This window comes from Podarcis raffonei, chromosome 7 (genome assembly GCF_027172205.1).
Source record: "Podarcis raffonei isolate rPodRaf1 chromosome 7, rPodRaf1.pri, whole genome shotgun sequence".
Classification (NCBI taxonomy): Eukaryota; Metazoa; Chordata; class Lepidosauria; order Squamata; family Lacertidae; genus Podarcis; species Podarcis raffonei.
Genome location: NC_070608.1, coordinates 66,882,853 through 66,905,237, shown reverse-complemented (window position 1 = coordinate 66,905,237; position 22,385 = coordinate 66,882,853). Strand labels below are relative to the sequence as shown.

Below are 22,385 nucleotides of genomic sequence, written 5' to 3'. Positions count from 1 at the left end.
AGGTGTACGAGACTGAAATCTGCCAAGCATCCATAAAGCTATGGAAAATGAATTCTCCCCAACCTCATGTGGAGTTTCGGCTGGCAACAGAATGGCACTCGCTCAGAGGCAAGAGGCGTAAGTGGGAAGCAGAATAGCTAAAATAGTGTTAAGAACCACACCACCATAAACTGATCTTGACTTTCAACAAAACAGACACCAAGAAAGTTTTAAATCAACCTTTATTTACAAAATTTCACAGTATCAAAAATAATCTGACAAGTGGGTTAAATTCCCGTCATATTACTTTTCTATATCAAGGTGGAAATGCAGAATTTTTATTCTTTTAACCTAGTCCTTTTTCAGTTTCGAGCAAGCCCACGGCATGAAGCAGGCCCTTTTAAAGTGATTTAAGGGATTTAATTGGGAGCGTTCAGTATAGAACAAGTGCCTAACCTAGGCTAGATTGTGTCCCAAATATTTTCTTTTAAAAAATAATGATCATTGCCTGACCTAGATATGTTTTCTTATGTCCAATGATTTCAGTTCATCTTAAAACATGTACAACTGTAGACCAGATTGTGGACATCCATTTTCTACACAAAGTCCATAACTTCTGATATATTTTACCTCACAAAACCATAATTCTGTGCCTGGATAACATGGCGGAGTTAAAACAAAAATTATTGCAAAATTAAACTTAAGTGTGCATGTGTGTGTGTAGCAAGAAAAAGCTGGCCACCACATTGCACGTAGGGTCATCACATTCTTTGTTGTGTAAAAAAATCGACCCCTTTCAGTTCTTTAGGCAGGTAATCCTGCTCCACAGGTTCCTTATACATTGGGTTATATTTATAACCTTTGCCATAGCCTATGTCTTTCATGAGCCTGGTTGGTGCGTTCCTCAAGTGCAAAGGAACAGGTGGAAGAGGTCCCTGGTGGTTTCTCAGACATGCCTTGACGTTGTTGTAAGCGCCATACACTTCTATAGACTTTGGTGCTCTGGCAAAATAGACCACGCATTGCGCCAGTAAGACCTGTACAACGAAAGAGAAAATAGAAAAACAGACTGAAATAATACGAAGCGCTTTTAGAACACTTGCTACTGAGGCCGCCAGGTACCTTTTCTAATAAAGAGAAGAACATAATATATAAGAAGACTCCTGTTGAATTGGCCTCTGCTAGTCTGACACCCTGTTTCCCAGAGTGAAGTTCAGCAAGGCCCAAGTTTTCCCACATCCAGTTTTATAGTGTCACTCACAGTGTGCAGCTGACAATGGGTCATGTGAACACAGTGATACTGAAACGATAATGAATTGAAAACTCATTTTATTTTTATTCACTTATTTCTAAACCACACACTCATACAAATGTACACTAGTGATCAAAACTGTGGAAACCTTTTGGAAAAAGTGTATTTCTGAGGTTTGATGGTTCATAATACCTGACTGAATCTCTAAACAGTCAAGCTCACTGGCTACATTCAAATGAAGGAAACCTACTGCATCTCAACCTAAGCAAGTTGTGCTTCCTTTTTCTGGTTATCTGGCTATAACTTTTGATAGATAATTTGACAGATAATTGAACAAACTTTGTTGCATTACATTCTTCATTAAATTATCTTTCCATTGATACATAATTTTATGGTATTACTCCAAAAAAGTGGTGTTATGAGTCATCAAACCTCAGAGATACACTTTCCCCAAAAGGTTTCCACAATTCTGGCCATTAGTGTATGTGCCTGTACAAAAATCTCAAATTAAACCCAGAACAACAAAAACAAAGATCAAAATGCACTGAAGAAACTGGAGTACAAAATGGGTCATGTGACAAGAGAAACTAAAAAACGGCGAAGCGTTTTTGTAAGGCTTTCTGAGATAAACAGATTTAAAACTCGTTACAGATGGTGCCAAATTGATTTCATTAGCTAGAGAGTTGCCTAAGCCCACTACACAAAATGCACAATTTCTTGTAGAGGACAATCTGACACTGGGACCTTGCTTCTGTGGTGGATCGCAAAGACTGAGCAGTGATATAAGGAATAAGGTGATCTTTTTAAGTCCGCTGCTTCCAGGTTGTTTTGGGTTTTTATATATTCAGAGAATAGGAAAACCTTAAAGTTGGCCCATAGCCCTGCAGCTCCCTCAACAGAGGTTTTATTAACTAGTCGGTAAAAAGGTAAAGGTTAAGGACCCCTGACAGTTAAGTCCATTCGCGGACGACTCTGGGGTTGCGGCGCTCATCTCACTTTATTGGCCGAGGGAGCCAGCGTACAGCTTCCGGGTCATGTGGCCAGCATGACTAAGCCATTTCTGGCGAACCAGAGCAGTGCACGGAAATGCCGTTTACTTTCCCGCCAGAGCGGTACCTATTTATCTACTTGCACTTTGAGGTGCTTTTGAACTGCTAGGTTGGCAGGAGCTGGGACCGACCTTCTGATCGGCAAGCCCTAGGCTCTGTGGTTTAACCCACAGCGCCACCCGCGTCCCTAACCAGTCGGTAGCCAATGCCTAATTACAACCAGACTGATAAAACAGAAGAAACTGAAAGTGGCAGGTGAAAGTAACACATACGCAACTTTTATCTGTATGCCTCCTTTTTAGTTCAAACCATGCTAAAGGTGGCTTGCAACATGAAAAAACCACGTTAACTGCAACATGACAAAAGTACTAATAAACAACCAAACCAAACAATTTTTACACAAATCACAAGAAGATCTAAAATAAAGATACAAAAGATTAAAATCAGGAGCAACAGCCTCCACTAAACAATACCCCAGCCTAAGAGTCTGTTCAGCGGTCTCAGCTTTTGTAGCTGGAGTCAGTCTGCATCCCTCCCTCCCAGGCCAGGTGGGAAAAGGCCTGCAAAGCAGGGAGCATGTCTTGCAGGATTCACAGGCAACATTTAGTGGTTGAGATGCTGACAATTATAGAAGTAAATTTATACCAACTTTACCTCACACTCTGGCATTCCAATGAAGTGGCAGCCTTGATAAGCAGCCACCGCTTGGGTTAACGCCAAGGGATCAGCCAATCCTACAACCAAAAATTACATTTTAGAAAGCACATCACGGTCAGCAATGTAATGCTCCATACAGTGCCCATCTTATTCCTTAAGCCAACTGTCATGTCAGGGCTGTTGTCAGGGGGCTGGCGCTGTCGGGAGAGGGCCCATTACAAACTCTTGGAACCCACTGGACCCTCTCTGTTGCTATCTGTTCACTTGTGCCCTCCAAGCAAGTGAGTATGGACAGCTAGGCAAGAAGAAGCAAATTTCTCCGTGCCCTCTTCGCCTGGATAGCTACACAGTTTGGGGCCAAGAGAGCGAGCAAGTAGTGACAGCAGTGAGGAAGAGGTGAATGCACTCAATTAGGGGTCCACTCTTCATAAAGGTAAAGGGACCCCTGACCGTTAGGTCCAGTCACGGACGACTCTGGGGTTGCGGCGCTCATCTCATTTTATTGGCCGAGGGAGCCGGCGTACAGCTTCCGGGTCATGTGGCCAGCATGACTAAGCTGCTTCTGATGAGCCAGAGCAGCGCACGGAAACAACATTTACCTTCCCGCCGGAGCGGTACCTATTTATCTACTTGCACTTTGACGTGCTTTAGAACTGCTAGGTGGGCAGGAGCAGGGACCAAGCAACGGGAGCTCACCCCGTCACGGGGATTCGAACCGCCGACCTTCTGATCGGCAATCCCTAGGTTCTGTGTTTTAGACCACAGCGCCACCCATGTCCACTCTACATAGAGCCTCCCAAATCTTGCTTACAAGCCAGTCAGCAGAGGCTTGCCCAGCCACGGCTAGAAGGACCTTCCAATGTCAAGTAAGCGAGAGTTGACTCTGTTCCTTGCCACCCTCTCCCAAGGGCGTACTAAAATGAACTCTTTTATAGCAGGGCTGGGGCACCAGTGGACCACAACTCCCATCGTCTCTGAAAACACAGCTCCACACAGCAGTATCTAAAAAGCAAATTAAGACAATAAAACTAGTCTGTTTTAAGTAACTCACCTATGTCTTCACTTGCAAACCTTACCAACCTTCTTGCTACGTAGAGTGGATCCTCACCGCCTTCCAGCATTCGGGCAAGCCAGTAAAGAGAGGCATTTTCATCAGAGCCTCGCATAGATTTATGGAGGGCAGAGATGCAGTTGTAATGCTCTTCTCCTATTCAGAAAAATAATTAAATAGATAAAAATCACACCCTCCACAACAAACTTGGTCATTCAGTGCAACTGACTGGCAGTACATGATTTTGAGCTCCTTGGAAGAAAAAGGTAGGATATAAACAAACAAACAAACAAACAATTTATCTGGTTTTTATCCTTTTTTTTTAACTGAGTACTTGTACACCACCTAGAAAATACTGTAATGAAGCAGTATATAAATTGCCAGAAAAAAACATTCAAGACAGTCGGAAGGGAATAGAGATGATAGGGTCCAGTTAATGCTTTGAATAAATTGCTATAAGCAGCATTGATGACCACTAGTTTAGATGTCTTTTGAAACGGTTATTTAAATTCACAGCATACAGATCTATCAATGGCCACTAGCTTTGACACCTACATGCAGCCTCCAAGTCCAAAATCAGGAAGTTTCCAATTACCAAATGCCCGGAGCAAGCCCTGTTTGTAAGAGGGGATAAGACTACAGAGCAAGACAGACCCTTGGTCTGATCGAGGTGTGATTTGTTCATTCTATAAGTCTTTGTAGGTTTCACGTGCAATTGTAATCATTTCAGTTACAAGCAGAATGTTTCAAAATTTCCTGTTCATTCAGATGTACAGTGGTGCCTCGGTTTAAGTTGTTGTTGTTGTTTAGTCGTTTAGTCGTGTCCGACTCTTCGTGACCCCATGGACCAGAGCACGCCAGGCACTTCTGTCCTCCACTGCCTCCCGCAGTTTGATCAAACACATGCTGGTAGCTTCAAGAACACCATCCAACCATCTCATCCTCTGTCGTCCCCTTCTCCTTGTGCCCTCCATCTTTCCCAACATCAGGGTCTTTTCCAGGCAGTCTTCTCTTCTCATGAGGTGGCCAAAGTATTGGAGCCTCAGCTTCACAATCTGTCCTTCCAGTGAGCACTCAGGGCTGATTTCCTTAAGAATGGATACGTTTGATCTTCTTGCAGTCCATGGGACTCTCAAGAGTCTCCTCCAGCACCATAATTCAAAAGCATCAATTCTTCGGCGATCAGCCTTCTTTATGGTCTAGCTCTCACTTCCATACATCACTACTGGGAAAACCATAGCTTTAACTATATGGACCTTTGTTGGCAAGGTGATGTCTCTACTTTTTAAGATGCTGTCTAGGTTTGTCATTGCTTTTCTCCCAAGAAGCAGGCGTCTTTTAATTTCGTGACTGCTGTCACCATCTGCAGTGATCATGGAGCCCAAGAAAGTAAAATCTCTTACTGCCTCCATTTCTTCCCCTTCTATTTGCCAGGAGGTGATGGGACCAGTGACCATGATCTTCGTTTTTTTGATGTTGAGCTTCAGACCATATTTTGCGCTCTCCTCTTTCACCCTCAATAAAAGGTTCTTTAATTCCTCCTCACTTTCTGCCATCAAGGTAGGGTTTAAGTACTTAATTCATTCCGGAGGTCCGTACTTAACCTGAAACTGTTCTTAACCTGAAGCACCACTTTAGCTAATGAGGCCTCCTGCTGCCGCTGCACGATTTCTGTTCTCATCCTGAAGCAAAGTTCTTAACCTGAAGCACTATTTCTGCGTTAGCAGAGTCTGTAACCTGAAGTGTATGTAACCTGAAGCATATGTAACCTGAGGTACCACTGTACATCTTTATCACAAAGCACTGGATGTGTCTTTAAACATAAATATAAGTAAGTAAGTAATTATTCAATACAACGGTGTGAAGTTGTACCGCTATGCACTTTCCACACAACCCCAAACTGCTGCCCAATGCATGGAATGATTATCAGGTGTTTTGTTATATAGACTAGAAGCAACGCATAACAGTATGGGACCTGTACCCACCTGCCTTAGAATTTAAAGGCGGAACCACTTGTATCTTCATTAGCAAAGGCGTAAGCCTGAATCCCTCTGAAGTGGGATTTCCCTATCCGCTTGTCTCCAGGGTGGTCTCTTTCTACGACACACAAGGCCAGCAGACAGCTATTTTTAATAGCGCTCCACACAAAAAGCCCACTGGTATGCCATCGTTATCAGGCCAATATAAACAGCGTGTCTGTGCTCTGTCACAGCATTCAGGCTTTCAACTCGAGCAGGCGGCAATAAACCAAGCAGCTGGGAGTCTCATCACAGTCCTGGGAATGGCGTCGCCTGGTCTCTTAAAACCAAGATGGCCTTTAAATGTTGAGAAAGGCAGTGTGACCTGTCCCCCCCCCACCTTCTTCTCCCCCAGCTGGCATTCTTTCATGTGGTGTTTCTAAGCCGCTTGAAATATTCATTGAGCATGCTCAGTACTCGCTGAGCTATTTGTTGGAAGGGTGGGGTTTCCTTTACATTTTAGCAGTGGTGGGTGGAAAAGACAGACCAGCAAGCCCAGCTATATTAAAATATTGGATCTCTCCTTTGATTTCTATGGGCAGCAATCTGGGGACATTTAAAATAGCTTCTCCATGAACCAGGAAATGAGAATCATTGTACAGCACCGAGCTTCTATTTGCATTCCATTTTTCCAGTTCCTTGAGTGTTCACTGCACACTGCATTTGTTGTATTTTATTTTATTTTATAATCTGGGAGCCTCGTATTAGGAGGAGGAAGGTACCAAGCTCAAACAGTTGCATGTAGTCACTTCTGACCTAAAAGGAAGTCGTATGAAAAGCTTAGTTTCCTGACGTTACAGTGATGAACATGTGTGACCCATATTGTGATGGGGATAGTAGTTACTCCAGTGGTACCTCTGGATGCGAACGGGATCCGTTCCGGAGCCCCGTTCGCATCCTGAAGCGAACGCAACCCACGTCCGCGCGTACTGCGATTCGCCGCTTCTGCACGTGACGTCATTTTGAGCGTCTGCGCATGCGGCGAAACCCGGAAGTAATGCGCTCCGTTACTTCCGGGTCACTGCAGAGCGCAACCCAAAAAGGCTTAACCTGAAGCGACTTCAACCCAAGGTATGACTGTATGAAGAAAATGTACCTGGGACTTCAAAACGATTTTGGTAAAAGTCCCTCACCAAAGAACCCTGAATAAACTTAGCTGTCATGGGACAAAAGGATGGGCCACTTTATGGCCTAGTAAATGTTTAAAAATCAGGAAGCACAAAGAAGGAGAAGAGTAGCAGAAAGCACTCACAATGAATGGGTGTAAAAGTGAGTTCTCCAAGGATAGGGATTAGGTCGCGTTGTGCCAATATCTTCAGGTAAGTGCGGTACTTCACTTCACTTGTGAAGTCTTCTGTACTTATTTTAAACTCCTAAAAGTGCACATATGAACCCATGCTAATATGAGGAGTGACTGAATCTTCATGCCAGCAAGGACTATACCCAAGTATAACTTGGAAACGAGACCAAACACCACATAATCTAATGTCTGCTCTCAGCCACTGTAAGACAGTCCACTGGCCAAGTCCTATAAGATTGTACATCACTGTTTATGATGGGCAGAAGCTGGAATCATAATTATCATGGTTAACAACTAGGGAGAGAAAGATGGCAGCTTTCCTTGTACTTTTCTTACCATCCTCCCAGCAATCACCGTCACAGTCATATTTTATATAAAGTTTAGAAAAGAACCTTCTCTCATCAAAATATTTTAGAAATAGTTTGCGTTGTATCACTAAGCAAACATATTTTACTGGTCAGGAAATGGATAAAAATGCCACTTCCGGCAACAGAACGAAGCTCAGAGTTGAGAATACATGAACAGCATTCATTCAAAGACTATTTAAATACTAGCACGTAACTAGTTAAATACAAGGAGACAAGCCTAATCCTCATAGCGCAATCTCCAATTCCGATCTCCACCGCAAAGAGACAGACAGAAATGGCCAGCGTTTGTGACACGTCATGGTGCCAAGTCACGAATTTAGCAAGAGCTGGTATCAAATTAGGGGTCCTCGCATGCAGTTATATGCAGGTGCTCTGACATAAGCAAATTACAAAATTCATTTCCTTAAAAAGGAGTGCCAAAAATAAATCAAATAATTGAAAATTTCAACTAAGTATTGGTGTGAATGTCAATACTGAGGAGCGGCAGGGATTGCATTTAAATGATATTATGTTTTTTTGTGTTTTTTTTAATAAATGTTTATTAAAGTTTTGCAAAAGAAAAGATTCATCATTTCAAAATGTATCATTTCCATACATAAGGTTCATATAAAAAGCAAATACAACAGAAAAACAAAAATATATAACAAAAAAAGAAAAGAAAAGTAGAAAAAAGAAAAGAAACCCTTTTTCTTAAATTTCTAAAGTTCCATACCCCTCTGTCTTGACCTCCTCACGTCCCCCTTTTTTGTGTTCCTCTTTGTTCCAATCCAATTCAGCAAGTTCGAAACCTTATTTAAGCCATATTTAATTTTACATTCTTCTAGTTATTATGTCCCGATTTTCCGTTATTTTAATCCATATCTCCTCTTATATACTATGACATAATAATGTTCTGTTCATAACCCCCTATCCTTTTTAACATTCTTCTTTTAATTCACCTTTAACCAAGTCACACAAACCCTGTTACTTTCCCTTCCCACATCATATTAACACTCCAGAATTTTACAATATTTCTGTAAATAGTCCTTGAACTTTTTCCAGTCCTGTTCAATCAAATCTTCTCCCTGATCACGGATTCTGCCAGTCATTTCAGCCATCTCCATGTAGTCGATCACTTGCGTCTGCCATTCCTCCACGGTGGGTAAATCTTGTGTCTTCCAATACTTGGCAAGAAGTATTCTTGCTGCTGTTGTTGCATACATAAAAAATGTTCTATCTTTCTTTGGCACCCTTTGGCCCGCCATGCCCCAAAGAAAGGCCTCTGGTTATTATGTTTTTTTGAAGAAAAAGCCATGAAAACTCTTAACACATCCTGCCAACAGGATGTATTAAGTATAAATGAGAGATTTTTAGGAAATGTGAAGCACCAGTCCACAAATCATGGTGGATTAATGCCCATGTTGGGGGTTAGCGATTTCCCTAGGACTCCTCCAGTTCTGAAGGCCAGAGTTTAAAGAACATTGCTGTGGCTCTTTAAACTGTTTACATCATACAATAAAACCATATCCATATATTGTGTCAGGTTTATTCCTGCTTTAACAATAATGATGGCACATAACTGAAACCTAGAATGGTAAACACTGCTGTTTTAGAGTCCTGTGTCTGTCCTTCATCCCTTTTGCTGAAGATGGTATCAAGATAACGTAATGAGGCCCAAAGTCTGCAAACCAACAGAATCAGAATGACGACATCAGCTGCAGCTGTGTCCTTGCTACATATCTGAATGTACCCCAGTGCCAAGAATTCTCTGCACAAAGCAAAATAGCAGAAGGCCAGTTGATCCCTTCTCCCCAACATTATTGATTTCAATGCATAGACATCTCACCCAACCCACGCAGCTTGACATGGCCCCATCCAGGAAAATCCTTTTCAATTGAGTCTGCTTGGTTGTACAAACCGCAATTGACGCAAGGTAATATCACCAAGGCAACTAACTGTAAACAAACAATAAACGTCCATAAAAATGGCACAAGTAGTTTCTTTCCCAAATAGGGAAAGCTATCTTAAACAATAGCAAACACAGTAAATAAAGAGTTTACTTGTAATGTTATCAGTAGTTCAGTGCTCATTTCTTCTCTTTCCAAAATAGATTTTTTTCTTGAACAATTGCAAAGGGGCACTTGTGATATACCAGTGGTTGAGAGCTGGAATGTCGTTCTGGTAATCTGACATTTTGTCACTAAAGAGCTTACGTCTTCGAGCTTGGTAGTAAATCATGTACAAAAGAAGACCGTATGCAAACAACTTAAATCTGTCCCCATCTGCATGTTTCCATCAGGAGGAACATAGAAAGAGGACAATGTCCTTGAGCAAACTATTATCTTGTGTTGATTGCAGTAGTCATTGTATCACCACCCTGTTCATTGTTTTATAGTTGTACAAACTGGCACTTAGAGGTTTCCCAGTAAAATAAAACAAAATGTGTATTTCTTTTACAGGGAGAATCCCAATACCATGGAATGGGAAGTGTCTACGCACACAGCCAAAATCTTCACATTGCCATATTCTTCCGTGTATAACATGCCCCCGTGTATAAGATGTCCCCTATTTTGGGGACTCCAAATTAAGAAAATGGGGGGAGCTTACCAGGAGTTGTTAAGCTGTTTTGGGGGGAAATCCCCAGAGTTGTTCAGCTTTGGGGTGTGCGTGTGCTGAATATCGCTCACCCGCATGATCGCACGCGTTGCCAAAGGCACCAATCGTATGCCCCCTCGCCGCCACCAGACACAATTCACCCGTCCAATTGCCACAGCAGCAGCCAATAGACAGCAGCCATTGCCGCAGCCACCACTCAAATGCCCAATCAACACTGAGAATCTCCTGATTGTGGCTGCAACCAATTGCCCGTCTCCCCAATGCACTACCCATGTATAAGACAAGCCTTTATAAAGTTATTTTTAAAAGAAAAAACCCTCGTCTTATACACCAAAAAGTACGGTACAGTGGTACCTCAGGTTACATACGCTTCAGGTTACATACGCTTCAGGTTACAGACTCCGCGAACCCAGAAATAGTGCTTCAGGTTAAGAACTTTGCTTCAGGATATGAACAGAAATCGGGCTCTGGCGGCACGGCGGCAGCAGGAGGCCCCATTAGCTAAAGTGGTGCTTCAGGTTAAGAACAGTTTCAGGTTATGAACGGACCTCCGGAACAAATTAAGTACTTAACCCGAGGTACCACTGTATATGATTTCTTAAAATATAGATCTGTACATTACTGAAAATGCTCATGAGGCAACACATGAAGCGCCACAAGCTATTCTTAGCCACAGACAAAGCGGTTTTCCCTCCACCGCCACACGGTCCCCAGGGAGACCCGGTATGCATTATCCTAGCCCTTTCAATGTTCTTCCCTCTGAGATAATAGCACGAAGTTCACAGTATGTTCCGAGCCAAACCCCTCTCATGAGTTTCATCTTCCCAGCAGCAGGGCCTCCTCAAATTCTCCACACCTATTGTTGGAACAGGTGCAGAGGATATGAAGAGCAGCGTGTGGAGATGCGTGGGCCTCTGAGAACGGTCTCTGGAAGGCAACAGCTATCTTATTAGCCAAGATCTTCTTGCTCAGGCAGTCTCTTGGGTCCCTGGAGGAGGAAATGAGGCTGGGCTCTTTTGTATTTTTAGAATTTTATGTATTTGGCTGTCTGTTTTATTGGTTTCACTGGCACTGCTAACGTTGCTGCCGTTGCACTGTTGCATTCCTTTCGCTAACGTATCACAACCTGCTTTAAGAGCAAAGGTAGGTATAAATTCTAAAAGTAAATAAATGAACGGGTTTCAGCTAAACCACAGTGGCTGCATTTGGACGTCACAGTAAATTATGGCTTGTCATGATGGAAACAAGCCTAGCCTCCCCCCAGGCTCATGTGCTCTTCTTCTCTTCTAGTGTGGCTGCGAGGAGGAGACCAGAAGATTTTGCTTCTGATACCAATTAACCACATCTTAACATTACACCTGAACTCTAAACTGTGGTTAATCTCATCTATGGTTTGACGAAACAACTTCGTAAGCAATCGTTTAAATTGCCATGCTTCAAACAAACCATAACTGAGATTAACCACAGTTTGTTCAGACAGCACAGCAAGCTGTGGTTAATCAAACATGAACTCTTCCTCTCATCTGTGGTGGGAGAGAGGAGAGTATGCAAGCCTAGAAGCTAGGCTTATTTCAAATACAATAACTATGTTTTGTTTGTAACTGCTCAAAGCCACCATAGTGATTAGAATTATGGCATACATAGGCCCAGTTCTGACATAACGGTAAGTGATACTTTAGTACTATGTGAATATGTCTGACTTATGTGCTCTTCCTTCACCTCTGTGAGATTTGTTTTACTTGAACAAAATCTGTGTTTAGCGTTGTCTGGAAAAGGACAAACTGTGCTTCATTTAAGCTATGGTATAAACCAAGACCAAGCTTTACGTTTACGATCTTTACTTGCTTTAACAAACCATCGTTTAAATGAAACAATGCTCACTGTTCAGCCACAATAAGTTCCAATTTGGGTAAACTGTGAACAAGACGCTCCATATGCCCTTGTTCTGGCTGTGGGGACTGCATCAACCTTCATGCTGTCCCTCCTTCATGTGACATTAAAATACAGTTTAGCATCATTTTTATTTTATTTATCGAGTTTAGATGCCACCCTTCCCTCCGAAGGAGCTCAAGTCCACAGGTATTTCACCCCTTCAATTGCCAAAAGAAACCTATCTTCAAACAAAGCCTTGTTGGCATGTTGGACAACACTTTGTATGACTGAGTTGCGGATCAACTCTGCCAAGGGAACCTTAACATGACAGAAGGGGAGCTGTTTCAGTTGCAAGCAAAGACCCTACCTGCCCGCAGACTGTCTCGCCAGAGTGGTGCATGCTCTAGTTATCTCCCGCTTGGACTACTGCAATGCACTCTACGTGGGGCTACCTTTGAAGGTGACCCGGAAACTGCAATTAATCCAGAATGCGGCAGCTAGACTGGTGACTGGCCGCCGGGACCACATAACACTGGTCCTGAGAGATCTGCATTGGCTCCTAGTACGTTTCCAAGCACAATTCAAAGTGTTGGTGCTGACCTTTAAAGCCCTAAATGGCCTCGGTCCTGTATACCCGAAGGAGCGTCTCCACCCCCATCGTTCAGCCCGGACACTGAGATCCAGCTCTGAGGGCCTTCTGGCGGTTCCCTTGCTGCGAGAAGTGAGGTTACAGGGAACCAGATAGAGGGCCTTCTCAGTAGTAGCGCCCACCCTGTGGAACACCCTCCCTTCAGATGTGAAGGAAATAAGCAGTTGTCCTATCTTTAAAAGACATCTGAAGGCAGCCCTGTTTAGGGAAGTTTTTAATATTTAATGCTGTACTGTTTTTAACATTTGATTGGGAGCCGCCCAGAGTGGCTGGGGAGACTCAGCCAGATGGGCGGGGTATAAATAATAAATTATTGTGATGGGATGGTGAGCTGCTTGTGCGTAAAATCCTAGTCCCTCAGAGTTTGGCTAAGTCCACAAACCTCTGTCTGTGACGGAGCTCCTTAAGCATGGCTCCATCAGTCGCTCGTTGAATCGGACAGTGGGCGTTTACGGAACTTCTTCCAGCATAAAAGCTCCTTAACGGAAACGCGTCTTCTGGACTCTCGGCGTGACAGTTTCCGGCGAGGAGTGGGTGTCCCTACAGGAGGTCCTGAAACCTCCCCACTGTTCTCGCTTGAAGTGTCTCTGAGCCCTCCCTCCGACTCACTTTCCCTTGGAACTCCACTTCTCCCCCTGCTGGTCCCCTCCTCAGCTGAATGGTCTCTCTCACCCTCCGTGAGCCCTTTCACCTCCTGCGTCTCAGATGGCAGTTCCCTGACATCCACCTCCCCTCCAGGGCCCCCTTCACCCCCTTCCCTCCCCTCCTCTGCGGGAGGCGAGGGAGCAAAACCCCTGAAGGAACCTCCCTCATCTTCCGAAGTTTCGAACACTTCCCTCCACCTCTTGCTGTTTCCGGTTTCCAAGTACTCCTCCTCATCGGAGTCTGTTCCTCCTTCCAACTCCGATTCCCTGAATCCTTCCAGTTCCTCCTCATCGTCGGTGGTGCCAAAGTACTCCCTCCGGAACCTCGCTACTGGCTGAGGTTTCCTGGGGAACCTTTGGTGGAACGTTTCGATCAAGATCTCGTCACGGACCTCCTCTGCCGTCACCCAGGTGTTTTCCGACTCCGGTTCCCCTTCCCACGCGACCAAATACTCCACCTGATTACCCTTCCACCTGGAGTCGATGATTTCCGCCACATGGTTGCTGCTTTCCCTTTCTTCTATGGCTGGCCCCCGTGTGGATACCCCTTCACCTTCCCCCCTATATGGTGACAGTAATGACCTGTGGAATACTGGGTGCAGTTTCATGTGGTTCGGTAACCGGAGTCTGAAAGCCACTGGGTTGACCTGTTGGATGACCTCAAATGGTCCCAATCTTTTGGGTCTCAATTTCTTGCAACCCCCCTTGAACGGCAACCCTTGGGTTGATAGCCAGACCTGACTCCCCACCCTAATGGTTTCACCTTCCCTTCTGCTCTTGTCTGCCTGCCTCTTATATTCTTCTTTGGCCCTTTCTAAGTTGAGTTGGAGTTGACGATGGATCGCTTCCATTTCTTCTACAAAAAGTTCAGCGGCCGGGACACTCCATCTCTCCCCTCCTCCCCCTGGAAACGCCCTGGGGTGGCACCCATAATTAGCCAAAAAGGGGCTCATCCCGGTGGACCCATTCTCTGCATTATTGTAAGCAAATTCCGCTAGCGCCAACTTTTCGACCCAATCGTTCTCTCTGTCATTGACATAACACCTCAGGTATTGTTGGAGGATACCGTTTGCCCTCTCCGCCTGCCCATTGGTCTCAGGGTGCCTGGCAGTCGAAAAGTTGACCTCTACGTGCAACAAGCTCATAAGTTTCCTCCAGAATCTGGACGTGAACTGTTTCCCTCTGTCGGAGACCACCCTCAAGGGGGCGCCATGCAGCCTAAAAATATGTTCTACAAACAATTTCGCTGTCTCTTCCGCCGTGACTGCATGTGAGCAAGCTACAAAGTGACCCATCTTAGTTAACAGGTCTACTACGACTAGTATGGCGGTTTTCCCCTGGGATTTAGGCAGATCAGTCATAAAATCTATCGATACCGCCTCCCACGGTCGTTCTGGTGTGGGTAACGGTTCTAATAACCCCGCTGGTGCCCGCCTTTCTCCTTTGGCTCTCTGGCATTGGTCACACCTTCTCACATACTCCCGTACATCCTCCCTCACCTTGGGCCACCAAAACTCCCTGGTCACCAACCACATGGTCTTGTGTTGCCCAAGATGCCCCGCTGTGGGATTGTCGTGCAGCTGTTTGAGTACTCTCCCCCTCAATTCCCCTTCGGGTATATATAGTGCCCCTTTGTAATACAATGCCCCGTTTCTTTCTTCAAAACCTCCGGGGTCTTCTCCCTCTCTCCTTAAACCTCTGAGCTTATCCTGGGCGTATTCATCATTTACCGTTCCCTCTACCAGTTCTCTTTGCCCCACCCAGGCCGCCCCACACACCCAGTGGTCCTCTGGGATAATATGTCTCTCTTCAGGCGCTCCCTCCCCCTCCAAATATTCAGGTTTGCGAGAGAGAGCGTCCGCTCTGATGTTTTCTGGACCTGGCACATAGCAGATTTCAAAATGGAATTTGGAGAACTCCTGGGCCCATCTCACTTGTCTTTGGTTGAGCACTCGTGCCGTTCTCCAATACTCCAAATTCTTGTGGTCCGTACACACTTGCACCTTATGCTGTGCGCCAATTAGTAAGTGTCTCCATCTCCGGAACGCTTCGTGAATGGCGAGTAGTTCTCGGTCATATACGGTGTAGTTCCTCTCGGATTTGTTCAGCTTACGCGAAAAGAAGGCACACGGTCTCCATTCCGACTTATTGCTCCCTGGCTGAAGCAGCACCGCCCCCACCGCCCGGTCTGAGGCATCAGTTTCCACTCTCATGGGTTTTTGTAAATCCACATGCAGGAGCTGTTCTTCCGAAGCGAATGCCCTTTTCAATTCCTCAAATGCTTGCTCCGCCTCCGCCGTCCAAACGAATTTCTTCTTGCTGCTTAGACAGTCCGTGATGGGAGCCGTTAAGTGGGCAAAGTTCTTGATGAATTTACGGTAAAAGTTCCCAAACCCTAAGAACCTTTGCACATCCTTTTTCGTTTTCGGTGTCTTCCATTCCAGCACCGCCTGGACCTTGCCTGGATCCATGGCTAATCCCTTGTCTGATAAGCGGTACCCCAGGAATTCCACATCCTTGGTGTGAAACTGACACTTCTCCAATTTCACCCACAGCTGGTTTGCTTGCAGCTGGCTCAGCACTTCCCTGACATCCTTTACATGCTGCTCCTCATTCTCTGAATATATCAGCACGTCATCGAGGAAGGCCACGCAATTCTTGTAGAGCAAAGGTCCCAGGACATGGTTCATGAGCGATTGAAAACAGGCGGAGCCTGATTGCAATCCGAATGGCATAACGAGATATTCAAAAGCCCCCAAAGGGGTGAACATGGTGGTTTTCCATTCATCCCCTTTCTTTATTCGTATCAGGTTGTATGCCCCTCTCAGGTCCAGTTTCGTGAATATCTTTCCCTTCCTCACCCTGGTCAAAATGTCATCAATCCTGGGCATGGGGAAAGTCACTGGTTCTGACACGGCATTTAGCCGCCGGTAGTCCACTACAAGCCTGGGTTTATCCGTGTTTTTTTTGTCCACAAAAAACACTGGGCTCCCCCCCACCGCTCTGGACTCTCTGATGAAGCCCCTCTTCAGGTTTTTATCAATAAACTCCCTTAACTCCTGCATTTCCCTGTCTGACATGGCGTACAGCTTGCCCACGGGGAGCTGGGCCCCAGGGACCAGGTTAATTTGGCAGTCAAAGTCTCTATGCGGTGGTAGTTTATCTGCTTCCCTTTCGCTGAAGACCTTGCTCAGGTCAGCGTATTGTTTGGGCACCTTCCCTTTGTCCGCCACTTCCGTCCCTGCTAGAAAGGCTTTTGCCCCTTCTGGCACCTTTCCCTCTCTGCAGTGTTCCAGGCAATGTGCTGACCCAAAGGAGACCACTCTCTGATGCCAGCCCACTAGCGGGTCATGCAACGCTAGCCAGCTCATTCCCAAAATGACGGGAGCCCCTCCCAGGGTGGCCACATTGAACGCTATCCTTTCGGTGTGCCTGGCCACCCTCATAACCATTGGGACGGTCTGTAGGCTAACTTCTCCTCCCAACAGCTCCCTCCCATCGATCGTGGTCACCTGCAGGGGGTTGCTTAAAGGGAGTGTCTGTATCTGGTGTTCAGCTGCAAACTCCTTACTCATAAAATTACAGGAGCTGCCTGAGTCCAACAGCGCCTTTGTCTTTAGTGGGTATCCGTTTGCCAGCTCTAGCAACACCTCTATTACTAGGGCTGGTCTTGGAGGTTCCGGAGTGGGCACTTTTACTGCTCCTTGGCCTGGCTGCAGTGCCCTGACGGTGGCAGCCAGGCGTTGGCTTTTACTGGCTCCTGGACTCCCTCCTCCTTCCCCCCAACAGCTCCCGCCATCCCTTGCCATTCCTTTCTTTGCGGGCAGACTCTGGCAAAGTGACCTGGCTGCTGGCAGAGATAACATTTCTTGGCGCTCTTTCCCTCCTTCTTCCTCCCTTCACTGGGATTTGAAACTGCGCGCGCGCGCGCTGTTCCAACTTCCATCGGCTCTCCTGGCGGGAAACTTGGCTCTGGAATCTCTGGAATGCGCAAATCCCTCCAACGCTCTCCTTTCCCCTCCCGCTTCTCCAAGGCTCTTGCCTCCTGGCGCGCTCCAATGGTCAGCGCTGATTTGGTCAGCTGGTCCATAGACTCCGCCCTGGGCGCCCGGGAAAGTTCGTCTTTCACCGCCGAAGAAAGCCCCTCTTCAAAGAGCATTTGAATGGGTTCCGCCGATAGGTCCCATCCCAATTTATGTATCAACATTGTAAACTCAGTCCAGTACTCACGAACCGATCGGCTCCCCTGTTTGCAAGCCATCAATTGTCTGCGCACCAGTCCCTGTTCAATCTCGCTGGAAAACATCAAATCCATGGCGCGAAAAAACTTCCTCGTGTCCTTCAGCATTTCACTATTCCCTGCCATCAGGGGTCTAACCCAGTCTCTCGCCCCCCCTTCGAGATGGCCAATCACAAACGCCACTCGCGATGCCTCGTCGGGAAAGTCGTTAAACTGCAGTTCGAGAGCATACTGCATCTCTGTCCTAAAGGCTTGGTAGTTCCTGGGGTCCCCCCCAAACTTCTGCACCAATCCTGGCATCTTTCTTGCTAGTGTAGCGTCTTTTGCCTTTTCTGCATCCTGCGCCCTCCTTTCTTCTAGCCTCGCCGTTTGCAGTGCTAGCTGGACTTCCAACACCCTGTACCTTTCTTCCAGGCTTGGACCCTCTCCAGCTCCTCCTGCTCCCCCGGCTCCGGCTGGGTTGCTCATGATGCCTCTCTGCACAAGCTGCTTTCAGGGACTGTCCGATTGCTGTGATGGGATGGTGAGCTGCTTGTGCGTAAAATCCTAGTCCCTCAGAGTTTGGCTAAGTCCACAAACCTCTGTCTGTGACGGAGCTCCTTAAGCATGGCTCCATCAGTCGCTCGTTGAATCGGACAGTGGGCGTTTATGGAACTTCTTCCAGCATAAAAGCTCCTTAACGGAAACGCGTCTTCTGGACTCTCGGCGTGACAGTTTCCGGCGAGGAGTGGGTGTCCCTACAGGAGGTCCTGAAACCTCCCCACTGTTCTCGCTTGAAGTGTCTCTGAGCCCTCCCTCCGACTCACTTTCCCTTGGAACTCCACTTCTCCCCCTGCTGGTCCCCTCCTCAGCTGAATGGTCTCTCTCACCCTCCGTGAGCCCTTTCACCTCCTGCGTCTCAGATGGCAGTTCCCTGACAATTATTATTATTATTATTATTCATTGCTGAGCTGGGTACCAAGCTTCATTCATAGCATTGCATCACATGGAGCGTTCTTTATTAGCTACTCACCGGCTCGATCATACAGAATGTGGGATCGCTGCAGTCCCTCCTTAACATGATCTTCTGTGATGATCATTTCGTTAACAGAACAGCCATGTGTGCTACTCTGCTGCTGGAGCTTAGTTAACCTGGCCTGAACAGCCATCTGGAGTCCATTCAACCCAGTTCTTGCATCGCCATCACAAAGATACGCGAGGGTGTTTACAGCTTTTCTCTCAATGCACACACAGCATCTGAAATGAAAGACGTGATATCTGAGTGCATTTCCTATTGTCCACAAGGCCACATTTCTTTGCCCTGACCACTGAGTGCCAAATGGATATGAACTTTATCCCTAACTGAATACCACAGTAGTTAAATATTAAGGTAAAAAGGTAAAAGGTAAAGGACCCCTGGATAGTTAAGTCCAGTCAAAGGCGACCATGGGGTGCAGCACTCATCTTGCTTTTAGGCCGAGGGAGCCGCAATTTGTCCGCAGACAGATTTCCGGGTCATGTGGCCAGCATGACTAACAGGCTACTGGCGCACAGAGAACTGTGACGAATGCCAGAGCACATGGAAACGCCGTTTACCTTCCCCGCTGCAGTGGTACCTATTTATCTACTTGCACTGGTATGCTTTCGAACTGCTAGGTTGGCAGGAGAAGGGACAAAGCAACCGGAGCTCACCCCATCACGGGGATTTGAACCGCTGACCTTACATCGGCAAGCCTAAAGAGGCTCAGTGGTTTAGACCACAGCACCACCCGCATCCCTTAAATATTACAAGGACTTTAAACAGAGTATGCAATCCACAAACTATGCCTTAAGCATTACAGCATGTTAGAATCACCATAAAAAATTCCTTCCAGTAGCACCTTAGAGACCAACTACCGTATATTCTCAAGTATAAGCCGACTCTTTCAGCACATTTTTTATGCTGATAAAAAACCCCTTGGCTTATACTTGAGTGAGGCGGGCGGTGGCAGTGGAGGGATGAGTGGCCCGAAAGGAGCCCTTTCTCGCAGCTGGTCCCGCCATGAAAGCTCATACCAATAACAAACTTAGTTGGTCTCTAAGGTGCTACTGGAAGGAATTTTTAAATTTTGTTTTGACTACAGCAGACCAACCCGGCTACCTATCTGTAACTAGAATCACCATGGACATTTTAACCATTGTACGAAACCTGTCTGTACTTGCAGCCAGACAATGGGCAAGAGAGACAAACTTTGTAACGCCTTATCTACATAAGATTAACTTTAGATTTGATCAGGGAGTCATACTGAACGGGGACTAAGAAAGCAACTTCCTGCTTTATTTGTATTTTTCTTGAATTGAAATAGAACCTAACCCATTTTTTGCATTGCGTTGAACTGGAACTAAAAAAAGATCTTAAGGCTTGCATTCAATAAGTGTCCTGTCAATGAGAAGATTCCCTCTTTCCCAATGCAACTTCCCCATGCATGCACCCTGTGCCCTCCTCAAATCTGCTTTGTGATTTTGGGAAATCACAAAACAGATTTCAGGGGTTGGTGGTGAAAGGAGGTTTCCATTGTGCCAGCATGAATCCTTGGTGCTGTATTGGATGCAAACCAAAGCAAGACTACAACGGGTTCAAAATCAGGGTGTGAAACTCAGTAGCACAAACATGAGAAACTATGTGAATGCTTTTTTTAAAAAAAGGGAGAAAAAAGCTCAATATCAGGAAGCATTAGGCAGGTTAAAGGACAAAATTTACTTTAACAGTAGAAAATTGTAGAGCAACTCGCAACATGATGATGTCATGTCCTGCTTTCCTCAAGGTCAGACAGAGGTCTGCTGCCTTCGACAGCTGCCTTGAGTTCTCCATAACATCTTACCCTACTTAAATAACAAATTAACCCAAAGATCAGTGTTGAAAGATGCCTGCAGGCCCCACAACCATTTGCCTCAAGCTGACCATAAAGATAGCAGAATTTACAGATTTTGAAAAGAGATGTTAGCACTGCTGTGAAAAGTCAGATTAAAAGGAGGGAGGAGAGAATAGGCCTTCAATTTACAGAATCTATCAGCACTGGAGATACCACTCACCAGTGATTTAGAAATGCCCCCAAGGGGAAAAAACCACACACTTCAAATTCTTTTGTAGAAGGTGCCATTTGCAATTATCACATTTGTTTCTTTCACTCACGATTACCTCCATTTTATCATCACAGCAGTCATGTAAGGTAATAATAATACAGTGGTACCTCGGTTTAAGAACAGTCCTGTTTAAGAATGATTCAGTTTACAAACTCTGCAAAACCGGAAGTAGTGTCCCGGTTTGAGATCTAAGAACGGAATTCGAATGGTGGAAGGGCACCAGCAACGGGAGGCCTCATTAGGGAAAGCGTGCCGCAGTTTGAGAACGGTTTCGGTTTAAGAACGGACTTATGGAACAGATTAAGTTCGTAAACCAAGTTACCACTGTAAAAGGTAAAGGTAAAAGGACCCCTGACCATTAGGTCCAGTCGTGGCTGACTCTGGGGTTGCGGAGCTCATCTCCCTTTATTGGCCGAGGGAGCCGGCATACAGCTTCCGGGTCATGTGGCCAGCATGACTAAGCCGCTTCTGGCGAACCAGAGCAGCGCACGGAAATGCCATTTACCTTCCCGCAAGAGCGGCACCTATTTATCTACTTGCACTTTGATGTGCTTTCGAACTGCTAGGTTGGCAGGAGCAGGGACCGAGCAACGGGAGCTCACCCCGTTGCGGGGATTTAAACCGCCGACCTTCTGATCGGCAAGTCCTAGGCTCTGTGGTTTAACCCACAGCGCCACCCGCGTCCCGAGTTACCACTGTAATAATTTATTATTTATATGCCGCAAATCTGACTGGCTTGCCCCAGCCACTGTGGGCAGCTCCCAACAAAAATAGTAAAAACACAATACAACATCAAAAATTAAAAACTTCCCTAAGTGGGCTGAAGATTACCCATTGAGCTCCATGGGTAAATAAAGATTTAAATCAAGACTCTAGCCCAGGGGTCAGCAATCTAAGGCCCATGGGCCGGAAGCAGCCCACAGAGGTCGTTTGACCGGCCCACAAGCCCCCCCCCTGAACTGAGTTGCCCGCTCGCGTGCTGCACTAAACTGGCGCAGCGCAGTGTGGGGACTCGCTTCCATGATGCTCAAAATGGCGTTTGCACAGATGCAGACGCCGAAAATCACATCTGCGCAGACGCTGAAAATCACAGGCACACACGCTCACGCAATCTGGCCCATAGAAGGATCTCTGTGGGACCAATCCGGCCCAGGCAAGATAAACCTTGCTGACCCCTGCTCTAACCACTACACCAAATGGTGGATCCATCTCCTTAACATTTTTGCGAATACAGAAACACAGCCAACCTATTTTTCAAGGGCAGGAGTTGCCACGCTTCAGAATCCGGCACGTACAGCACTTCAACCTGTGCTGTTTCCAGCTCATTGACTCATTGCCCTTTTTATCCAACGAGGATTAGTGCGGGGAGACTGGAACAGACAGCAATTCCTTATGGAGTATGTTGGCACTGCACATAAACCCAGGGTTGCCAGAGGTTCTGCACTTCATTCACTGAAGGATTTACGGTCGTTTTCTTTAAATGGTTATCAAGCGGCTAGAGAAGTCAAGGGATTCGTTTTGAATGGATCTAATTATACCCTTCAATAACCAAATCAGTCATTTAGAGAAGTGCATTTACCCACAAAATATCAACATGGGTGCTTGGGAA

The 22,385-nt window shown here is 45.9% G+C and overlaps 1 protein-coding gene across 1 annotated transcript in view; it reads right to left on the bottom strand.

Moving 5' to 3' along the window:
* Positions 1-202: 202 nt before the first annotated feature.
* WRNIP1 (WRN helicase interacting protein 1) overlaps positions 203-22,385 on the bottom strand; it is a 46,687-nt gene continuing 24,504 nt past the window's right edge. Inside the window, exons 4-7 of the mRNA XM_053397034.1 lie at positions 18,687-18,910; positions 3,989-4,144; positions 2,935-3,014; positions 203-1,016 (exon numbers count right to left, since the gene is read on the bottom strand). Coding sequence (XP_053253009.1) covers positions 741-1,016; positions 2,935-3,014; positions 3,989-4,144; positions 18,687-18,910 — 736 coding nt within the window. The 3' untranslated portion in view covers positions 203-740. The remainder of the gene's footprint in view (positions 1,017-2,934; positions 3,015-3,988; positions 4,145-18,686; positions 18,911-22,385) is intronic.